The 22,563-nt window shown below is 40.6% G+C and overlaps 1 protein-coding gene and 1 long non-coding RNA gene across 2 annotated transcripts in view; both read left to right on the top strand.

Annotated features, from left to right (window-relative positions):
* The window catches only part of LOC118427698 (sushi, von Willebrand factor type A, EGF and pentraxin domain-containing protein 1-like), a 42,616-nt gene that overhangs the window by 6,671 nt on the left and 13,382 nt on the right, over positions 1 to 22,563 (top strand). The window contains exons 3-10 of the mRNA XM_035837600.1: positions 10,657 to 10,806; positions 11,322 to 11,492; positions 11,989 to 12,198; positions 12,792 to 12,968; positions 13,260 to 13,484; positions 13,899 to 14,141; positions 14,407 to 14,537; positions 14,998 to 15,106. Coding sequence (XP_035693493.1) covers positions 10,657 to 10,806; positions 11,322 to 11,492; positions 11,989 to 12,198; positions 12,792 to 12,968; positions 13,260 to 13,484; positions 13,899 to 14,141; positions 14,407 to 14,537; positions 14,998 to 15,106 — 1,416 coding nt within the window. The remainder of the gene's footprint in view (positions 1 to 10,656; positions 10,807 to 11,321; positions 11,493 to 11,988; positions 12,199 to 12,791; positions 12,969 to 13,259; positions 13,485 to 13,898; positions 14,142 to 14,406; positions 14,538 to 14,997; positions 15,107 to 22,563) is intronic.
* On the top strand, positions 19,725 to 22,060 carry LOC118427709. The gene is made up of 3 exons (XR_004832564.1): positions 19,725 to 20,007; positions 20,362 to 20,471; positions 20,745 to 22,060. It is a non-coding gene; the product is annotated as an uncharacterized LOC118427709 (long non-coding RNA).

The following is a 22,563-nucleotide window of genomic DNA, read 5'->3' as shown; positions in this document are numbered from 1 at the left end:
GGTGTCCATAGCAACGGGTGCTGCCCAAGTCACCTTCCTTCCTTCTTGAAGATTTCCTGATGAATGTCTTGAGTTGTTTTGAACATCACAATTAGTAGCTACATTGGGTGATTACGTTAGAAATGATTACTGATGCATCACTTTATACAACAGTTAACATTATCTCGAATCTCTTCAATATTGGCTTAATTGAAGTATTTCATTGGTTTTAAAAAGATTCAGATATTTTTTCCGACGGAATGTCATTTTTCTACAGGCTATGAAAATATGTTACAAGTAACCACAAAAGAATATATTACATGTCAATTACACTAAAATATAAGTGCTTGAACAACAAAAAAAACTTCAAGACATCTTTATGTCCTTAAACACGGCGGTCGGTTGCTAGGGTATTCTTTCCCATTGCTATGCGGGTTCGACAGAGTATCGGGTTACAAGAGGCCTACTATTTGCTAACCGTAAAATATTTCAAATTAAACAAAATGTTATGACAAGGAAAATGTAATCAAAGTAATATTAAATTCGCAATTTTAGATAGTTTGAAACTTCCCGTTTGAATTGAGATAGCTGTTTTGTTTCGATTCTGCTTCCAAAGACGATCTTTTTGGTTTCAAGGAAGGCCTTCAATTTGACCATACTCTTGATAAGATGGGCCGCAAGTGCCATGGAAAATTCTCTATTCTTGTATTTTTCGCCATCTGAGAGGCAAATAAACCTTTTTGTTTTTGGGATTTTTTGATTTTTAATTTTAATCAAAGCTACAGGCAAAACTATGCGTAAAAATGGCATTTTTCGCACTCAATTACCAATAATTCAAAATCGAAGGCATTTTTTAAAAATCCCAAAAACAAAAATCTCGGGAAAACCGTTGCGGTCATTTTGAGCCGTCAATGAGTTAAATTGGACTCTTCTTGGTCCTGATCTTAAACGATGTTTACACGCATGTTATGCCGCACGGATAGCGGGAGGGTGTAATTGATACCGGTGTAAACAACACTTATGATATTCAAGGTCAACAACACAAACGTCAGTAGCTTCGTTACATGTTACATGTCCCATACAAAGTGATAGCATGGATGTACTGTCCAGAAATTTGTTTATATTGGTGAAAAACTATCTTTTCTGGCTAATTCAATGCGGTTTGGCAAAAAAGGCTAGCCAGCAGTGTTTTACCGGCAACGACCGCAGATGACCCCAAGTAGAACACGGGTTCGGTTCGAATTACGTCAGATGGAACATTGTGGAAGCAGGTTCGAATTCGGTTAGACATGGGAGATTTGGAGCCCGTATTTGACCACCGTGAAAAGTCCAACTATTATGGGGTAGGTAATTTTTTTTACGAGACGTACTGCATATCAGATCTGCAGCTTGCACGAATTGTTGACATGTCGTTCAGGAATGCCCGTCGAATGGAAGATAACTAGTTCATGAACTCAGAGTTGAACAGTGGCGTGGAAAATGGCCGTAGATCTGGCAAGGTCCTGCGGTTCATTGCTGTCTTCATTGCTGTGACTATTGCAAGTGAACAATGCTGTCTGGTAGGTGAAGTAACATAACAGGGCCCAAGAATGATATTGCAAGCCCTCTGCTAAATGTATTCCAGCTGACTTGCGTTTTGTTTCACATTGAGAGAAGAGTGTCATACAGGAGCTACCAACTCCAGTGCCGGTAGGGTGTATGCCGTTTACAAACACGGTTGCCAGGTCGGATACGACGAAACATTTGCGTCGGCTCAGTGGATAGAGTCAGATCAAGTTGCCGTCATTTTGAACTGAAACGCCTATGACGTAGATTGACCCCGTGGTTTCTCGAACCTGTCTTTCAAGAGTGAGTGACTGAGTTTGTGGAGTGATTTTCTTCTAAGTTAATGCTAGTGATTTTATATTAACAATATTTATTGTAGTGATTTTATATGTAGTATGTGATATTCTTTTCTCCAAAGATTAGCCCTTCGCAATAGCCGACGGCTAGTTGGGCAGCCCTGGCTGTTTGTATACAGCTGAACAAATAAATCATTGGTCATTAGCCTCCGTCCGATGGGTTTTGGTCATGGTCGACATTTTTGGTGGCTGAACAAGCCGATTCTGGAATGACAGTCTCTGCCGCATCCTACACATATAAAGGTGTTTGTGTTGGCAGGGGTTGTCTTCTGACGCCGCTAGCGCTGGTCTCTGAGTTGGGATCTGGCCGCATCAGCTTCATTCACCCCTGTTTTGACAGTTTGTCTCCAGCATGCTGATCGGTCAGCTGATGTTTCTTCCCAGGAGTCTACGTCGATGTTGGCCAACTTAAGGTCCCTCTTGCACACATCTCTGTATCTCGGGTGTGGGCGACCAGTTGGACGTGATTCACACTCAAGCTGGCCATATAGTTAACTGGGCCGTTTGTGGATCTTAGACGAAGGCTCAGTAGCCGTTCGTTACCACTAGAAGATGCTTCCATCATAGCTAGGAGAGATGTTCTTATTGCAAACCCGACACCATGTTCACGTCTCTTATCTTGGTGTTTACCCTTCCAAAAGAATGTGTATTGGCTTTCTTGAAGTGAGCCATCATTTGCGAGTGTAGTTTCTTGAAGCACTGCAATGTCCGCGTTTAGTCTAGCAAGTTCGGCATCTACAACTGCTGTTTTTCGGCTATCATCAATAAGTTTCAGATCATCTGACAGTCCTGATATCGGGCTGTGTTTCAAGCGAGAGCGCCCTCTTCCCCCTACACTCCAAAGGAGCAGCAGACCGTGACGGATCAGCACCTTATTGACTGGGGGGTGCCCAGCTTTAGTCTTAGGCGGGCGGTAGCTGAATCAATGGAGCATGGCGACTCCTCTGACCGTCGGAGTCAACCGGTGGTGCCATTTTTATAAGCCAATTAAACGTAACTGCTGACTCCCGTGTTGTGTCTTTGCTTTATCACAAAGACGGAGTGACCTATCCATGACGCAAAAACGCCCAGGCAGGGTTGTGGAGATCCCGGGTTGCCCAAGCGTCAGGTCCCGGGTTGCCCAAGCGTCAGGACCCCCCTCTCGGCCTTGCTGGTGTGGTCCAGAAGAAACCAGTGCAGTGCATCTGGCACCAACTTGGCTGCAGGAGCTGCCGGAGAAAGTTGACTAGTCTAGTGGCCAAATCTAGCAAGCCCGCCTAACGAGGCTCCACTCCGGGTTTTGTCCGGATTTGCTTCCTTAGCCTTCCACTATCCCTAACACTCACACGGCAGTGAGACTATTTACCCATAGTTGGGGCCCTTAACAGGTGCTGTCACTCCGGGCCAGAGTGAGCATGGGAGTAGTGATAGCTAAGGGGTCACTCCATTGTTATTGCATTATACCGGCGCAATGGCCGTACCTCCCGCCGACTGGACTGCCCCCGAAGTCCTAACATATGCTAACATATCCGACACATTTCCGACCACACTCCACACCAATTCCTAACAACTCCTAACAAAGTCCGAACCAAGTCCGAGCAAGTCCTAATTCCCGCCTCACATTATATACGATCTTGGGACATACTTCGCGATCGAAGGAACGTCGGCTGATTTTAAGATCTTAAGATGGTCTTGCGTATTTTTCGCCCAAAATCTGTTTCCCTCACATATAAGCGAGCCTCGTGCGATCGACGGTGAATAAATCTATGATAATGAACCTCCCATGACCTCTTGTACGCGGACAAGGGAACACAAAACGTTCCTAAAAAAAGGCAAGAGATCAATCAATGTTGCGTATTTTGTTGTCGGAATCTTTTTAACCAATGAATGGAATGTGGGGGCATAATAGAAATGACACAAGAAAGGAAAGTGTGTCACAAAGCCAGCCTACATACTGCCACAGGGGCCACAATGTTAGAATTACCCTCACTTTCCCAGAAATTCAATATTTGTAAACAATCGGAAGTTGGGTGAACGTCGCCCGAACGTCGCCCGACTAACGGGCGTTCGCCATCCGATTTGCGTTCGATGATTAATAACTATGTCTGTGCTCGCCTATCGGTCTTCAATCGTTAGATTGACGCAAGACTATTGACCGATACCCTTGCGAGGTACGCACGATTTGTACGCACGATCTGCGACTCGGTAACGAGCTCTGCGATCTCGGAGATCTCCTGCGACTTGTCGCTTATGTTAAGAACATGTTTCGCTGCACCGCGACCGTCGTAAGTCTCCTGAAAATTGCCGGCGATCCCAAAAAATCGCAAGATGATCGTGAGAACACCGGACGTCTTACTCACGAAAATGTCATTTAGAGCTCGTAAACTAATCTTCCGATCGAATCGCGCCTAATGTGAGGCGGGTATTACGATTCGACCAATCAGATTCCGTGGGGGAAAAGCGGAAAACATAACACGCGCTGTATGGCCCGAGTTTTTCAGTGCGGGCACCGGAGAACGTGAGCGGCGGCGATCGCTACCATCAACAGGCCAAAAAAGGGACAAACGACGAATATTGGCGTGCTATCATGTCAAGGTTACGACCAGGAAAGGTTCTTAGTGGCGGAGGTGGAAGGAGATCATGAACAAGGTCAGTCCCGTACACAAAACTAGTAATATCCTGGGGAGGGGGGCGATACGGTAAACATATGTTTATTTGCACAAATATGTACGTCAAATAAAGTTAGTAATTACTGAAATTATACACACTGAATGTATGTATGTAACTTTGAAGTCCTCTATCTTGTTCATGTATAAACAATTGTGAAACTGAAGTTTCTAAAAGATGAATAATCAATCATGAATATCTTACAACAATCAATGTTTATTTTGTTTGGCTAAATTTGTTTAAAAATCACATAACCAAGAGAGGTGGAGTTTTAGATCATTTCTGTATAGTATTCAGAGATTACAAGCTGTCTTTATGGTGGACTTTAAGCTCTGGTTTTAATTGATTAATTATCATTATCATTATTAACTTTTAAGTTTCCAACACCATGACAAATGACATCAAATTGCATCATTTGTTTGATTATACTCAATAATAATAACAGATTGTGTGTTTATGCTTGCGTGCATGTGTGCATATGCGTCTGTACGCTTGCATGTGTGCGTGCGTGCGAGTGTATGTATGTGTGTGTGTGTGTGTGTGTGTGTGTGCGTGTGTGTGTGTGTGTGACTCATAGCAGCATGTTTATTTAGTACTGGTTGTTACTGAATATGTGCGTATGTGTGTGTATCTGTGTGTGTGTGTGCGTGTGTATGCTTGCGTGCATGCATATGTATGTGTGTATATGTGCGCATGTGTGCGACTCAGCAGCATCTTTCTTTAGTACTGGTTTTTACTGAATTAGTGAGTGTGTGTGTGTGTGTGTGTGTGTGTGTGTGTGTGTGTGTGTATGTTTGCATGCGTGTGTATGTATGTGTGTGTGTGCGCACGTGTCTGACTCATAGCAGCTTAGCAGCTTTCTTTAGTACAGGTTGTTACTGAATTGTTGTTGTGTGTGTGTGTGTGTGTGTGCGAGTGTGTGTGTGCGAGTGTGGGTGTGTGTTTGTTTGACTCCTGTCAGCTTTAGCAGCTGTCTTAAGCACCATATGTGTGTGTGTTTGTTTGTGTATGTGTGTAATGTATTTTGTATCTATCCTCCCTTCAACAACTTCAAACAATATACAAATCATCTCATTCAATCACTGGTCAAAGTGCCAATGACCAAGAAACTCATGACTCTACATTCACATACAATTCAATCTCTACAACTGGATAAAAAACGGATATTTACTTCCGGACGTTTCGAGTGACATCCATCACTCTTCTTCAGCAAAAGCAGAATGAACAAGAGTCTGAAAACTCAAACCTGCTTGAAATATTTTGTTTTGTGATGGTGCATATGGTGTGTTGTGGGGGTTGATATGGTTTGACGTTTGGCAAAATTATTCCATCATTGTTCTTAAGTTATATATCTACCTATGGTAAACAGTGAGATCCAAAACTACACCTTTCTGGTGTCCTCACCATTTCATTTTTATTTCCTATTGTTAACACCTGCACCTGGCACATACATTGTATCTCAATGTGTATATAATGGTTCACACCATACAGAGGTGACAGCGATGGTCACAGTTGCTCTTTTTTGCTCCTTGGAAGATTTTGACCAGAATGCCCCAGCAGTTCTAGAGCAAGCTGCTAGAGGGCCCAAACATACAACACTTCTTCCTTACACCACAAGCTATGTGCCACCAAAAATCAAGACCATAGCATATCCATGTCAAAAGATACAAAAATCCAAGTTCTGTTGCAGTACCAAGGTCACACACCATGGGATCCAAAATTGACTTTGACCTTCGTCTTCCAAACACCTACCCAAATACCAAATATCATTACAATCCATCAACAGGTTCTAAAGTTATGCTGACCACAAATATGTGGAAACACAAACAGACACACACACAGACACACCAAAAACTATACCTCCATTTTTCATGGAGGTAAATCACACGTTCTGTTCTGGAGGTATAGCACTGGAAACGACCCTTCCGCACACTCCCATGCTACTAAAACTCAAAACACATGTTACAGCTGCTAGCTGTCCCCAAGGAGGTTGAGACAGAGGGAATGAGGCCAGATCACTCCATATCAGGAAAAGGGGTGTAAATATTTTTAAAAAAACGAACCACAAAACAACAGCAAACTTCTAATCTACTTAATAGCACAATAGGTCACACACTCTATCCCCATAGCAAAAGAAATCGCAATCCATCCAGAGGTTCTAGAGATATCGGTCCGGAATCACAAAGATCCCTACCAGAAACAGTACATGCTTTTTTCAAGCATGTAACTAGTCAGAACAATTCAATACCAGTACAGCTAACTAGAAAAAATGGTTTAACCACTAAATCGTTAGGATCATATGCAAAAGGTTACACAAATGCAAATCATGTTACTAGCATAGTTCCTATGGTCAGACAATACCATAGGAAAAAACTATTGTCCTTTGTGGTGCAAGGCGGGGTCCCAAGTACTGGAAAGTTCTACGCGCAGTCCTCCCTACCGGTTCAAGGTGGGGTTGTAGATCCGCTCGTAGATGGCCTCCTTGACACCCCGTTCGTACCACCGTGGTTCATGACTCTACAAATTTGTCCTCTTCTCCACAGACATCCATGGCTATTTGGTCAGAAACAGAGACACCTTGGACACCAGGATAAGATGAAGGCTGTTATTACCAGCACCATTGGATGAGTGCTGAAGATGGATTCAATGAAAAGGTTTGCATGAACTATAATGATAGTACTGGAATGCTTTCTTTTTTATTCATTGGTTTTGTTTTGTTGCAGCAGGGCATAATTATAAAGCCAGGGCTGGCCAAAAAATAAAGGCCGGCAAAAAATACCTTGTCCAATTACATACTGTTTAACATCTATATATGACTCCATATCTAAAGAACTTATTAATATTAGTGCTTACAGTTGCAATTTTGAGGTTATTGTGAGAGGTCAGGGTCAGCTTGTTTATTATAGATCAGCCATCAAGGCAAAGAGTTTGATGTTTTAAAGGAGTGAGAGATTGTAATAAAGACTTAAGTTGAATCATTTTGTATTGTAGGCTAATGGTAAGTATCATAAGGCTTCTGTTAAACACTCAGCACATTAATCTTTTAAATTAAAATGGTTGCTCAACTATGAATCTGATACACTATCCCTTGGGAGAAATTATGGGGAAGGTCATATTCCAAATGAATGTATTGGTTGTATGTTTGTTTTCAGGCTGATACAGTCAGGAGAAAGTTTTTGTTTATTGTCCTTTGGTCCTGACCGCATTAGCCACTGTCGTGGTGTTATGGGAGATTTCTTGTCATCTGACAACTTGTGTTTGCCATTACAGGTGACCCTAAACTCCTGACGTTATCCCACCCATTGAGATGCCATGTCAAGCTGAACATTTTCTACTACCATCGACTGTTTACCAAGGGGTTAGCCACAGAGCATCACCCACTGTATGGTTCCTTTTGCTCCAAACTGAGAACAGTAGAAGCCAGTTAATTGCTTAACAGATAACTGCACACTTCTGTTAATTGCAGAGAATCTCCAAATCCCATGGTGGTGCGGTCCAGCTAGATAACTTCAGTTTGTTGCACCATCCGGATAATTGCAAGAAGGGCGCTGGCAAATGGAGTGTGCAATTAAACAGCTTCTACTGTAGCTGCCTTTTTGTGTCAGCATGGTAACACATACATCTATATGCATTTCTTTTGATTAATATTGAAAACAGTATGTATGGTCATGATATTTGAATAGAAAATATTGAATTGCCATTTTACTATCTTCTACTTCAAATCTAACTTCTGTCCTGTAATTGTACGAAAGTAACTAATAGGGATTTAATGACTTTATTGTGGAAATGCAGATGATGTGGTTTCTGTAGATAGACTTCACCAATATATGTAACTATATCTATATGTATGGCCAATACTGTATATCTTTACCATTACATAAAACAGAATGCCTCATGTACATCTTTCAGTGAAATATCTGAATAGAACAATCAATTTCTCAGGGTGAGTCAGAGACAAAATAAAAGGATGTACTACCTTGTATATCTCTTTCATTATTGTTTTAAATCTTTATGATTAGAGACAGTGTCTATTCTTGGAGCTGTAAGATATATTATAATAATTTGTAGCACTAGCTTTATATGTTTAAACAGTATCTTTCAAATCTTTCTGAGACAGTATCCATTTCTAGCACTAGCTTGTATTTCTTTCTCGTTTAATACTGTTTTAAAGACAGTATCTCCCCTTGGTGCTGAAAGAGACATCATTAACAGGACTAGCTTTTACATGTTTACATATAGTGGTATTCTTTTTATTGCTGTAAACAACATGAAAAAACATGAATACAAGTGGCTGTTGACTTCACAAGATGTGTTTGTCATCTCTGCAAATATGCCAAGAAAGTTGCAATTGAATGCAGTGTTTAGCTCTGTTCTCCTCCCTTCTTTCTTTCCCTCTTTCTTTCCCCCTCCTTCCCTCTTCCTTTTTTTATTACCCCCTCGAAGCAGTCCTTTATGCACCTCGCTTGGCCGAGTGGGTAGAGTTCGCCTTGCATTCGGTAGGTCGTGAGTTCGATCCCCGGCCGAGTCATACCAAAGACTTTAAAATGGCACATGCTGCTTTTTCCGCTTAGCACTCAGCTTTAATGAGGAAGAGTATGGAAGTTAAGCACATCACTACCAGCGGACCAGCCCCCTGCTGTAGTGGCTTGCACATGTGTGGCCCAAGGGCTACAGAAAAGAGTCGGTCGCAACAGCTTGTGTTTTGTAGAATGCGTTAACGTTAGCCTTGAAAGTTGCTGGTATTGAATTGTATACTTAATCCAATGCAATGGGTAAAGGGGACCCATCTCCCTAATTTCCTTAGGCCCGGTTCGCAGATTGGTCAGATGATCTTGGTAGATAGATTCTGTTTGAGTTTTACATGTGGTTTCCACAAGACACAGTTGTGTTTACTGTTTGTTGTTGTTGGAGGGATTTCCGGCTTTTTGTATAACGTCTTCATGTAGGTAATAGTTCTTAAACGTTATTGATGAATTCGTAATTAGATCGAAAATTACGGTGCCTTGGGTATTGCTGTGCGAAATCCGAGAGAGCGCTCGATCTTAGAGGATGACGTGGACATTAATCAGTCTTTCTCGTTGAAATGTACAAATTGCAAGTTTAGTTCGAAAAAAAATATATCGGCGTATTCGTGGTTGTAACGTTTTTGTTACCGAATTTGGCGACAGGAATAAACAACCTTACACAATCCAAGATCAGTTACAGTAGAGATCTGATCGGCCAGAGTTACTGGGGAGCTTGTTTCACCTGCCAAACAATCATTCTAAGAACTGAATCGTTACATTTTTAGCTATTTGAAATATTCGTGTCTGCTTAGGTGACAGTCGTTTTTTTTTCAATATTGCGTGGCTATAATAATCTTCCAAGCCATCAACCAATATCAATATTGTGGTGCGTATTTCTAAAACATTACTGGCGTTGGGTAAAACGAAGAGACCAGTGACATTGTCTATAATTTGCTCCATACCAAGTCGTAAGGAAAGGCGACAGCATTTTTTTTTACATTTCAATGAGAAGGAGCCTAATGTTAGTGTCTAACAAAGGCAGTGTCAATGTTTGAATACATTGTGCGAGGCTGATCCGACGATATGTAATCAAATGTTTGGCGAGTAAATCTTCATGTGGCGGCTGTGAGGACACAGTCACCTCCACAGGAATGGCGCAAAATGGTCTTTGAGTAGAAAAGGTTAACAATAGCATTCTTTATGAACTAAGGTTTGTTTGATGATGTTTGTTTGTATGATGCAGGAAGCAAGACATAGATATGTCTTGGCAAGCCGACTCTCTAGTTATCTAATATCCATCTCTGAACTACGAAAAATAACCAATCTTTGGGATACCTTCGAGATGCAATGTTACGAGCGTATTTTCTACACTAATGCTTCAAGAAGGGACACCCATCTCAAGTAACTGATCCTCTCTTGAGAATGTTGCTTTGTATGATAGAATAATTATAATGAGAATTTCACCCTACATATGAGTCCTTTTCTTGAAATATGAAGATCGGGGCCGGGTTGAATAACATCCTTGTATACTTGTATAGGTCTTCAAGTTTTTATAGTTTTTTTAGGATAGAACAGAATGGTGTTTTCCAACAACTATCTTATGTACACTGTATTTCTCGTTACAGATGCGCACAAGGTCCGCTACCTTTTCTTTCACCAACCTTATTGCCCACATACCTGTTCCTCCAATGCTGACTGTACATGTGAAACACTGTCTGGAGAATGGGACTGCCATTGTAGAGCAGGTTTTAGTGGACCTTCGGGACAGTGTACAGGTAATGTCACTTTAATCATGAAAGAAGAAAAAAAGTATCTATTGTATACATGTATGCGACTCGTACCGGAGTGCGGGTATCAAAGCAGTGCATCTATGTGCTTATCATCCAGTTTACCGAAAAACCCCGCAGTCCTACAATACAAGTACACAGGACATAACAATAAGGTGGAACGACCTCACGTAGTCTTGCATTGTGACAGTTTTCTTCAGTTAAGGCATCAAAGGCATGAACACGTGAGTCGCATCCTTATTACAGAAGGTTCACAACAGACTACATGAGGCATATACGATACAAGTCGTGTATCAGTTGTTTTAAAAGTAACTTAAAACATTCAATCTCATTGAACAAGTCCATTCGTAGTCAGGTTTCAGTATGAAAAGCTAAGATATGTTGATATTACTGTTTAATTGCCGTATTTGTTATATTGTATAATAGAGAATTTTTAATACTTTGTTGGTCCGTTTGTGATCAATTTAAAAACTTAGCATGCATATTCAACTAAATTCGAACAGAGTGCCCCATCGGAACATACAAGAGTGAACTCGGACCTGCAGACAGATGTGACCAATGCCCACGTCACAGCACAACCCTATCAACACGATCAACACGTATCGAGGACTGTGTTTGTATGGAAGGGTACAACGAACAAGGACTTCTCCAGAATGGCGGGAGAAACTGTGAAAGTAAGTTAATATAGAATAAAGTAACACATACGTCAAAACATTTATACCATTTTTTCAGTGTTTCATGACCACAGAGTTGTAAATAGTCATATTTATTACATGTCATAATCATCACCATCATTCCATATAATTACGTATTTTTCCTATGATTCAGGAAAATTTTATTAATTAGTTTAAATCCGCTTCCTTTGTCATGTTTTTAGTCCAACCAAACAGTCCATACATGTATATCATGTCTATGTTTTACATACCTAAGACGTTTGCTTGAATGATAGGCCTTTAACACTCCTTTCAATATACATTCATGGTGGAGCTTGTCATTTTCATTAGGTAAACCAAAAACAATGAGGCCAAAGAATGTCTAAAATCAGCTCTTAAAGCAATGCTGACATTCCTGAAAGTGCTATTAGTATAGATATAATATTATCATTTGCTTTGCTGTTAATGCGTTAGACTATGGCAACATTTCATATTGAACTTTTTTTTTCTTTTTTAGTTGTAAAATGTGACAGACTTCAGCCATATCTCAATCAGATCATGCAGCCAACTGATGGAGACTTTAAGTGGGGAGATGTGTTCAGTTTTACATGTGAGAGTGGGTATCAGCCATCGGATCCAAATGTTCCAGTGACACAGCAGCTACAGTGTGTCCATGATCAAGGGTACTCACGGGGACGCTGGGAGGGCAATAGGGTGGCATGCACAAGTACGTAACTTTCCTTTCCTTTGGCTATCTTAATAGTATACTTTGTATATTTGAATTTACATCCAGGCTCATGGTTATGAAATTGTCCTTTTGCGACCCAATGAGTGACATTTGCTATAGAACAGTAATCTGTGTTCGTACATATTGTCCGTTTCCTCAACCATGTCCCGACCAGCATTTGTAACCGCTTCCTCATTTATTTAGTGAGTTAGTTGAGCGTGCCAAAGCTTGCTGTTTCTGACTCAATGAACTCGTTGACAACAGCTGCTGCTACAATGAGCGTTTGTTTAGTGCTCAGAAATAGTCCATATCGTCTTGCACTCAGCAAAACTGTTACAAAAATGTCCTTTCTGAAGGACCACAAACTTTACCGTAAATCTGAAGTATTGACAGTGCCATAAATAGCTAGCCCTTGAAAGAGTAATAATTAACAACACACAATGAAGCAGATGCAAATGCTACGAAAAATCATACCTAGAGTTGTTATTCTTCAAAAAGAGGAAAGGCGTTGCAGTGATAAGTTATTGTTAAATTACCGGCACATGCATACCTCAGCACACAGACTTTATGACAATAATTATTGTTTCTTTTAGAAATAGAATGTGGCCAGCTACATGCGCCTGCTCAAGGATCTATCAACTGCAATGACTCCAGTTGGTATCAGTCTGAATGCAAGTTTGACTGTAGCCAGGGGTACATCCTAAACGGTTCTCCCAGCAGGAACTGCCAATATGACAAACAATGGACAGGGACGGAAGCGTTTTGTGAAGGTAATTTACTTAATTACTCAAAATATGATGCCTTCTATTCAAATCATTTAATACCTAAACAATGCCTTATGCAAACATGTACTTTTAAAATTGATATTTTATTGGAGATAATGTTGAATAATACCATCTGAAAGCTAGGTATAAATCAAAGGATATTATATGTAGTCCTGGACTTATACCAAGAAGCAGATTTGTCTAATCAGTGTAAAGCAAAGACACTGAAGACCAAGTGGTTATACCCACCCAGGGAATCTTGATTCGGATAATAAATCCTTTCATATTATCTTTCAGCCATCACATGTGAACGACTTAATCCGCTACCGAATGTAGTGGTAAGCCCAAGTAACTGCACCATGAGTAAAACAAACTACCATGACAGCTGCATCTTCTCCTGCAAACCCGGGTACACAAGCACCAACGGACAAGACACTCTAATTACCACTTGTAGAGCTTCCATAGTCCATGGAAGTAACAACGGGACTTGGACAGAATCTACGGATGGCTTCAATTGCCAAGGTAGTACTTACCACGTGAAAATCTTGAGTTTCATGTGGCTCTCTATTTCATTTTAGTTTGCCACTTAAACTGCTATCTGTTCTAAACGTAACGAATCCCTCAGTTTGTCGAATTCATTGATAACGTACCTAATTATTAGAATAGGATGAAGTGGAATTTACATCGTGTCCTTAGTGACTATCAGACTTTATGTGAAGATAGAAGGCCAGCCTAGGCCGTGGTTGGTGTTGAAGTTAAAATGTCTCACCTTTTTTGCTAACCTTTACTTCAAATGGCCCAATGGCACTTGAGCACAGCAGTGTGACATCAGCATCCATCAGAATGTATTGTATTTTTTAAATTATGATGTGACATATTCTATATTGATTTCTTTGCCTAATGCAGAATTATTGTTGAATTATATGTTATACACAGACACAACACCTCCCACCATAGTCTGTCCAAGTGACATCAAAGCAGACAATGACCCAGGCTTGGACAGTGCAGAGGTGACCTGGGAGGTACCGGTTGCTATGGACACCACTGGAGTTATACCCGTGGTCATGAGCAGTGATTCACCACCGCATAGATTTTCAGTTGGGAAACACACTGTGAATTACACAGCGGTGGATGAAGCAGACCTAATGACTTCTTGTTATTTTGAGATAGAAATAAAAGGTATTTATGTATGATTAAGCTTATGAAGAGTCAGTTTGTAAAATTCGTGCATAAAGATACCTCGTGCTTTTTCTTATAACGACAACAGAAAAATCACCTTACTTATAAGTATTGTATTATATCATTTAGTGAGAAATTAATGATGCATGTCACATTAGTAGTTATAAAACACAGCGGTATTTACATTGAAGCACAATATAGGTGCATGATAACGGACCAGAATTACTTACCGAGGAAACCAAAACCATTGTTTCTATTAATGCAGATGTCGAGCCACCTACACTACTGAGCTGCCCGGATGACATCATTGCTTTTGCAGATCAACGTGTGATACAAGTTTTCTGGAAAGAGCCAACGTTTGTGGATAATGCAGATGAAGAGTTAAGAATTTTCAAGGTAACATTGTAAACTAACAAATTTGCATTCCCAAATCAACGAAATCTCCAAAGATTATCAGTCAACAGCTCATTAGCATTTGGAGACGTTTATCAATCGTGTCTTCTAACGCATGCATACATGATGAATAAAAATCATATAAAAGGTAGCAGGTGTCGCTGAAATAAATTACGCTCAATATTGCTGTTATTTATAAAACCTGTATATATATTTTTTAAATTTATTGTTGACAACTTACAACTGTTTACTTAGAATAAATATCATTCAAAGTAAAACTCAAAGAAATTCCTAACCGACTTAAAGAACCTATTTGTGACATTAAAACTATAATCATTCTTTAAAATAAATTACGCAAAAGACAGGTTTCACATCAAAGTTCGATCACAAACTACTGATAGATAATGCAACTTATACTGTTAATCATTCTATATTCAGTCTATCTTTTTTTTATTACCCTTAGACACAAGCAAACGGAACAGAATTTTATTGGGGTACCTACATTGTTGAGTACCGTGCGGAAGATGATGGAGGGAATTCCAGGACATGTGAATTCAAAGTCGATGTCGCTCGTAAGTATCCGATATCATCATTGAATTGTTTCACATAGTTCTCAAGAGTAACGAAGCATTTCCAGTTCCTGTCCAATATCACTAATAGATAACCATCACATTTACTAGCTCAGATGACCATGGTAGGCAAAGCCAATGCTAATATCATACTCATGAGAAGTAATGCTATGATTACCTTCGCCAAGAAGGTTATACTTTTGGTAGTGCTTGTGTGTAGAAGACTAGCATAACTTAAGAACGCCTGAATGTATTGTATTGGCATTTAGTATGTGGGTAGTGAGTGATGTGGGTAGGTCTTGATAAGACTTGGAAACGATTAGGTTTTGGGTCCATAGCGGCCTGTTATGGTACTGCAGCGGAACTTCCGGGTTTGATATTTTGAGTTCTGGACATGCTGCGGCTATGTTTATTCAATGGTAGACAGCTCTTGTTATGTTACCTTCACAGAAGGTACATACTGTTTTTGCATCGTTTCTTCTTCTTCTTCTTCTTTTCCGCACAAATAAAAAACATGAATATCTCCAAAACTAGACCTTGGAAAATCTCGTAATTCAGCAAGCTGGTAGGTCTGCACATAAGACACTGCACCTTGGTCATTTGGTCCCCCAAAGACACCAAAAAATGATTTTATGGGGCAAAAAAGGGTGAAAAAACTAGCAATTTTAACACAAAATCGAACTTTCGAGCCCCCATAGAACATCAGAACCACGTTCCAAGGACCCGAGGTCAACGACCGGTAGCTATGGAACCCGCCCGGGAGTTATGGAACATGGTGTTCGAACGAGGTCAACGACCGCCACTACGCAACACGGAAGTGTCCGCCCGTCAAATGATGACTTCATCTTGCTTTGGACGGCCTGAATTGAGGCAGAAGCCGTCCTCTGAATGATTTGTGGAATTCATTTTACCAAGAAGTAATAAATCGGATCAAGAAATTCACAGAGCTTTGACTTTATTTGGCCGAATATCGGCACCTTTTGCATACTAGTATATCAACTTCAAGGAAGGTAGAATGAAATTGAGGGCAGGCAGAATGAAATTTAATGCCCCCAAAGTATAATGTGTCTCGGTTAAGGTCTATATCGAGTCAAATCTAAGCATTTGTTTCGATAGTTTTCTTGATTTTGTTTAAGCTAAAGGTTTTGCTACCTTCACAAGTCAGTTTAACTCTGAGCCATCCAAACATTGTTCGGATTCTATGTTGTGTTTGAGTTACGTAGAATCGAGAACACACACGATGTGTAGTACGTGAGCACTCGTGCGTACACACGCGATGATTTGGTGAACAAACGCATTCAGAGCACTACTGCAATTTTCTCAGACAGGCCGACAACTGTGGTAACGTTACGTGTATGTGGTGATATCTTTGGATGTCTCCTGACATGATAAGTAACTGGCATATAACGTTAATCATAAAAATGTAGCGAGACCTGTTCGTTTTTCAAGTTCATACATAGAGCTGTCGTCTAAATGAAACACGGATTGGTGTCACGGTTGTAGTTAACCGATTTTTGAGTCAACAAGAACATTTGAGCAAAAAAACAACACATGACTACGTTAGACGCAAGGTCACTGCGTGTTGCCGGCTGTTACATAAAAAAAACATGCATAACGATCGTCATGCAAACTCAAAGTTTTACGCCTGAGACATAAAGGTATGTGAAACACAAACGATGGACTTGATGAGTTTATTTCGCTATTAAACTGACCTGAACAAACACGATTAACTGCAGCGTGGAACGCCCTCCCCATGTTAGGTCACGGCCATTCCGTTCACCTTGTTGTTTATCATGTAAGTAAGTTACCACAGCGCTGCGTTGGTCCCCAGCAAGCAAGTGGAGCACGGAAACGAAGTCTGGGTGAATTACAATAAATCTACTTACAGCTTTATACACGGTGGGAGTGGCCGGCACAGCACAAATCCCCAGGCACAAATCAGCATAAGCCAACGCGAAAGTTAAGTGTAGCAGAAACCTAGCTAACCCCTTGAAGTTTGCATGATTGACAGGCGGACGGGTTTGAAGTGTACCGACTGCGGCACGTATTGATAATGAGGGCATAAACAAACTACGTACATCAAACGTAAAGTAACATGATAAGTAACTGGCATATAACGTTAATCATAAAAATGTAGCGAGACCTGTTCGTTTTTCAAGTTCATACATAGAGCTGTCGTCTAAATGAAACACGGATTGGTGTCACGGTTGTAGTTAACCGATTTTTGAGTCAACAAGAACATTTGAGCAAAAAAACAACACATGACTACGTTAGACGCAAGGTCACTGCGTGTTGCCGGCTGTTACATAAAAAAACATGCATAACGATCGTCATGCAAACTCAAAGTTTTACGCCTGAGACATAAAGGTATGTGAAACACAAACGATGGACTTGATGAGTTTATTTCGCTATTAAACTGACCTGAACAAACACGATTAACTGCAGCGTGGAACGCCCTCCCCATGTTAGGTCACGGCCATTCCGTTCACCTTGTTGTTTATCATGTAAGTTACCACAGCGCTGCGTTGGTCCCCAGCAAGCAAGTGGAGCACGGAAACGAAGTCTGGGTGAATTACAATAAATCTACTTACAGCTTTATACACGGTGGGAGTGGCCGGCACAGCACAAATCCCCAGGCACAAATCAGCATAAGCCAACGCGAAAGTTAAGTGTAGCAGAAACCTAGCTAACCCCTTGAAGTTTGCATGATTGACAGGCGGACGGGTTTGAAGTGTACCGACTGCGGCACGTATTGATAATGAGGGCATAAACAAACTACGTACATCAAACGTAAATCAAAATTGTTTGCTAAAAATAAAAGAAATTTATGAAATATGAATTGCGGGCTCTGAAAAAATGATTGGGCCGTTCAAAATATGAATGAATTTACACAGATTGACTGTGACAGGAAGCATAGCGGAGATGTGCTGCGTACTGTGAAGATCACTTGCAGTGTGCAGGGGTAGCCATATCAATTTCTGCTCTGAGAGTGTCCGGCAACTGCGGGACGTGAACGAATATAATAGATTTGTGGCAATTTTAGCGATTACGCTAATCAGCTGTTTCTGTGAATTTGTGCGATTTACAGTAGTTGGTAAGGCCCCCTTTCGAAATTTCCACTAGACGGCGATCGCGCTGCGCTCTTACTGCGACATAAACAGGATATGTGTAACATTCGATTTCACACTGGGTATATGGTTCATAGAAAACGTAAAAGTGTGACTGAGCATGCTGAGGAGAACCCTTTGCGCTGCGTTGTACAAGCGGGAAACTCTGTGAGACGTTTCAAGCTGTGACTGTACCTTCCGATTTTGTGCTACGCAGTGTGCCGTAACTTGGTACGCTTGTTTTAATTTTGCTCTCTTCAGAAGTTAGTCTAATTCAAGTAGATAGAAACGAGAATTCAATTCTATAATATTTGACAATAAAATTGTGACTGTATGTACTTCTTGTCTCATGTGAGGCTGTATCTAGCACAATCTAGCTGATGTTTTCACGGGGAAAGGGACTGAATGCACTGTTTGCGACACTGCATGAAATCTCGGATTTACCAAACTTACCATGGATTTGTAAATTACTGGTAAATGTGATACCCAACATTTACCGACAAATACCTAAAATTTACCCGGTAAATATGTGTAAATATTAGGTAAATATCAGTATCAGTCTACAGCATATAAGTTATAAAAGACTCCTCCCCATTCTGAGATATTAAGCCCTTAGCTATGTACCCATGACCTCCTGTATAAGCTCCCCTAGCCCAGAGTGTCTGTCAGTGACCTTGAATAACAGCGTGGATAAGAATTAGCTTAACCTTGGATAAGGACCCCACATAAGAACCTCACATTAGAACCCCACATAAGGACCCCACATAAGGACCCCACATAAGGACCCCACATAAGAACCCCACATAAGAACCCCACATAAGGACCCCACATAAGAACCCCACATAAGGACCCCACATAAGAACCCCACATAAGGACCCCACATAAGAACCCCACATAAGGACCCCACATAAGAACCCCACATAAGGACCCCACATAAGGACCCCACATAAGAACCCCAGATAAGGACCCCACATAAGGACCCCACATAAGAACCGCACATAAGGACCCCACATAAGAACCCCACATAAGAACCCCACATAAGGACCCCACATAAGAACCCCACATAAGGACCCCACATAAGAACCCCACATAAGGACCCCACATAAGAACCCCAGATAAGGACCCCACATAAGGACCCCACATAAGGACCCCACATAAGGACCCCACATAAGAACCCCACATAAGAACCCCACATAAGAACCCCACATAAGAACCCCACATAAGAACCCCACATAAGGACACCGAATATCGTCTTCGAATATGTATTTATCCATAGACAAATTCTATGATATATAACGGTTATAACAAAGTTCACATGTTTGACATGTTTTGATCTAAGACAAAAGACTAGTACTCCTAGAAAGATAGTCAATTGAAGTAAAGGGACAAGGTGAAAACAAGTGAAAACAGAATGATGAGAATCTGATCAGATCAGCCTCTGAAATAGCAAGAAGAACAGGTCAAATCCCTGACCCCCAGGTCAACGTCCGCAATCGCGACCGTTTGATTGGCCAGGGACACTCATGCGCACTAAGTGACCCTCCAGAATTTTGAAAATGGAGGGGAAAGCCGTTACTCCTTGTTGGTTCGGCATAAATGAGGCGTCGTATATCGCTTCTCGTGAAACATGGCCCCACCATTGTCTGCTCATCAACCCAGGAGGGGCTGAGAGTCAAAGGGAATGCAGTGTAAGCTCAAAATGCGCGGGGATTGGTAGTTACCGACCGCAGCAAGTTTTGTCGGAACAGATCGCCCCCCTCCCCTCCACCATTTTTAGAAGGTCACCGTGGTCTTTCGGTAAGTACAAATTATTGTCAACTGACATTCACGTCAGGTTTATATGCAACAGCAAATGCTGAAGAAATAAATTTCACTGCATTACTGCAGGGGGAGCAAGTAGTGACAAGATTCCACAAGTATTTACTTGTCCAACAAAAGTTTCAAAGTGACACTCATTATTGATGAGCTAGAAATTAGAATGAGCATTGAATCGATTGATAAATGATTATTCATTAAAATGTCGTCTTTCGGGTGTGTATATTAGTATTCAGTTACAGTTGTTTGGTCAATATTTCAGGTAGAATATATTTGAGGATGCCCAGAAGCAACTTTGTCATTGTTTATACTGTAATACACATATCTCAATTCCAGTACACCAACAGTGGAGACTTCCTTTAAAAGTGCAGCACAGGTTGTGAGAAGGATGGCTGGGAACAAAGCAAGCAACTGTCAGAGGCTCTGTTGCTGAAGTACTGCTACAGGTAAGACTACAGTCCTGTATATTCAGGATCACCAGTAGCACAGTCAGTGTATACTGAGGCAGGCCGCCATCGTGAATCTCCATATTCTCTTGTTTGTTGTTACCCGTTGTGTGATCATCTGTTGGGACGAGGCACGGCTGTTCTAGTTACCAGTGTGACATGATATTTCTTGAGCATATTATTTCGTTTCCTCTATTAGTTTGTTCAAACTTCTTAGGGCAGATTTCAAAGTAAATGTATGTTCAATGGTACTTTGGTGGTTTTGTTATACAGGAAATGGTTCATTACAAGGACTCCAAACCCACACCAAGAAGTCCAACATGTAGGCACTGAGGGAGAAGCTTACACTGAGGCCATGACAGCAGTGGTCTCAGATGTATATTGGAATAGGGAGTTCTTTTTATTACACGCACAAGCAGTTCCATAGCATACAATCTGTTGCACCATACATGTAGGTGTTCAAATAACATTGACTATCATAATTCCACCAGATGCCATAATACCGCCACCTCAAAAAAGCGTTAGTATACAGGTCTTCCCAAAATTGTCTTGAACACTGAATGTTATATATCCTAAATGTAATACAATTCCGATATTTAGGTGTTGAAGACAATCTTCAGAAGGCCTCTATGACATTGTTTTATGAGGTGGTGGTATAATGGCACCTGGTGGAATTATGCGATTGTATGTTAAGTATAGTATGTTTATGCAGCTACAAGTTGATTTTTGCATTTGACATGTGTTTAGAATGTATAGATTGACATTAATGTACATGTAACATACAGATATCATCTGTTTTTAAATCAAATAATGATAAAGCATTACTTGAATAAACACGTAGCAGATAGTAAGAAATGTTGCAAAAATTGCTGCGAACAACTGCATGCGCGCATACTAGTACCTTCTTGTCTAAGACCCGGATACATATGTGACTGTTACTTAACCACAAACTCATAGCGATTACCTTCCTACTCACTGTGAACTTAGATGCATTTTCAGTACATGACACTGATCATGTTGACAAAGTGTAAAACAGCATGGGCCCCACTAAATGTTGACCTACATATTTCTAAGTTTTAAATGATAAATCATTGATTGGATGATATGTAGTAGTTACATGATGCTGCCTATTGAATGGTGAAACATTGCAGGCCACACTGAATGTTGCACTACAAGTCTTATATGTCATTGCAGGTCAGTTTTCCTTGTGATGCTACTGTTTCTTTGCACTTCTCAAGCTTTCATTATACAATCATACTTTCATAGGTGACATGATATTATCATTGACAACAAAGTCAGGATTTTGCACAGAGCATGCTACTACTTGTATTTACTGTATATAAAAGACTATTCTTGTATGTATAATTTACCAAGACAAATATGTTTATATTGTGTGGTTTATGTGTGTTAATACATGTACAGAGTAGGTGGTAGCTGATAAAACTATACATTTTATTTGCAGTGTATACTAGTACCCTTCAGAAAATGTAACTAAACTGTTGCTATGTTTATCTATTAAATTTTGCTGTATTTTATCAAAATCATGTCCTTCTGATTCATAGTTGTGAATAAATGTGGGTAATTTAGGGTGTCATACAATGTGGTTTGTGAACTTCCAGGTAGATGTTACAAATGGGTAAATGCCAATAAGTATGAGATATAACGCGAGTGGTAAATCCCGGTAAATGCATCTATATATATCCACGGTAAAGGCCGGTAAATGATATTTAACGTGAGTGGTAAATCCCGGTAAATGCAACTATATACGCACGGTAAAGATGGGTAAATGACAGTAACTGTGACTTATACCGCGAATGGTAAATCTCGGTAAACACGCCTTTACATGAACCGGGTAAATGTGGTAAATTTAGGCAACCATTACCGGACTTACCATGTAGGGTAAATGCCGGGTAAATCTGCACATTTACCGACGGGTAAATGACCGGTAAATTACCGGTAAATGTAACCTTTACCAGGCTTTACATCACATTTACCGTTTCGGTAAATACGACTTTTCATGCAGTGCGATGGTCCGACTAAGAAAATCATTACGAAAAAAACAACACCGCCAACATCAACAAATCTCTGCCTA

This window comes from Branchiostoma floridae, chromosome 12 (assembly GCF_000003815.2).
Source record: "Branchiostoma floridae strain S238N-H82 chromosome 12, Bfl_VNyyK, whole genome shotgun sequence".
NCBI lineage: Eukaryota > Metazoa > Chordata > Leptocardii > Amphioxiformes > Branchiostomatidae > Branchiostoma > Branchiostoma floridae.
Note: the sequence above shows the minus strand (reverse complement) of the source record. Positions and strands in the feature narration are given on the sequence as shown.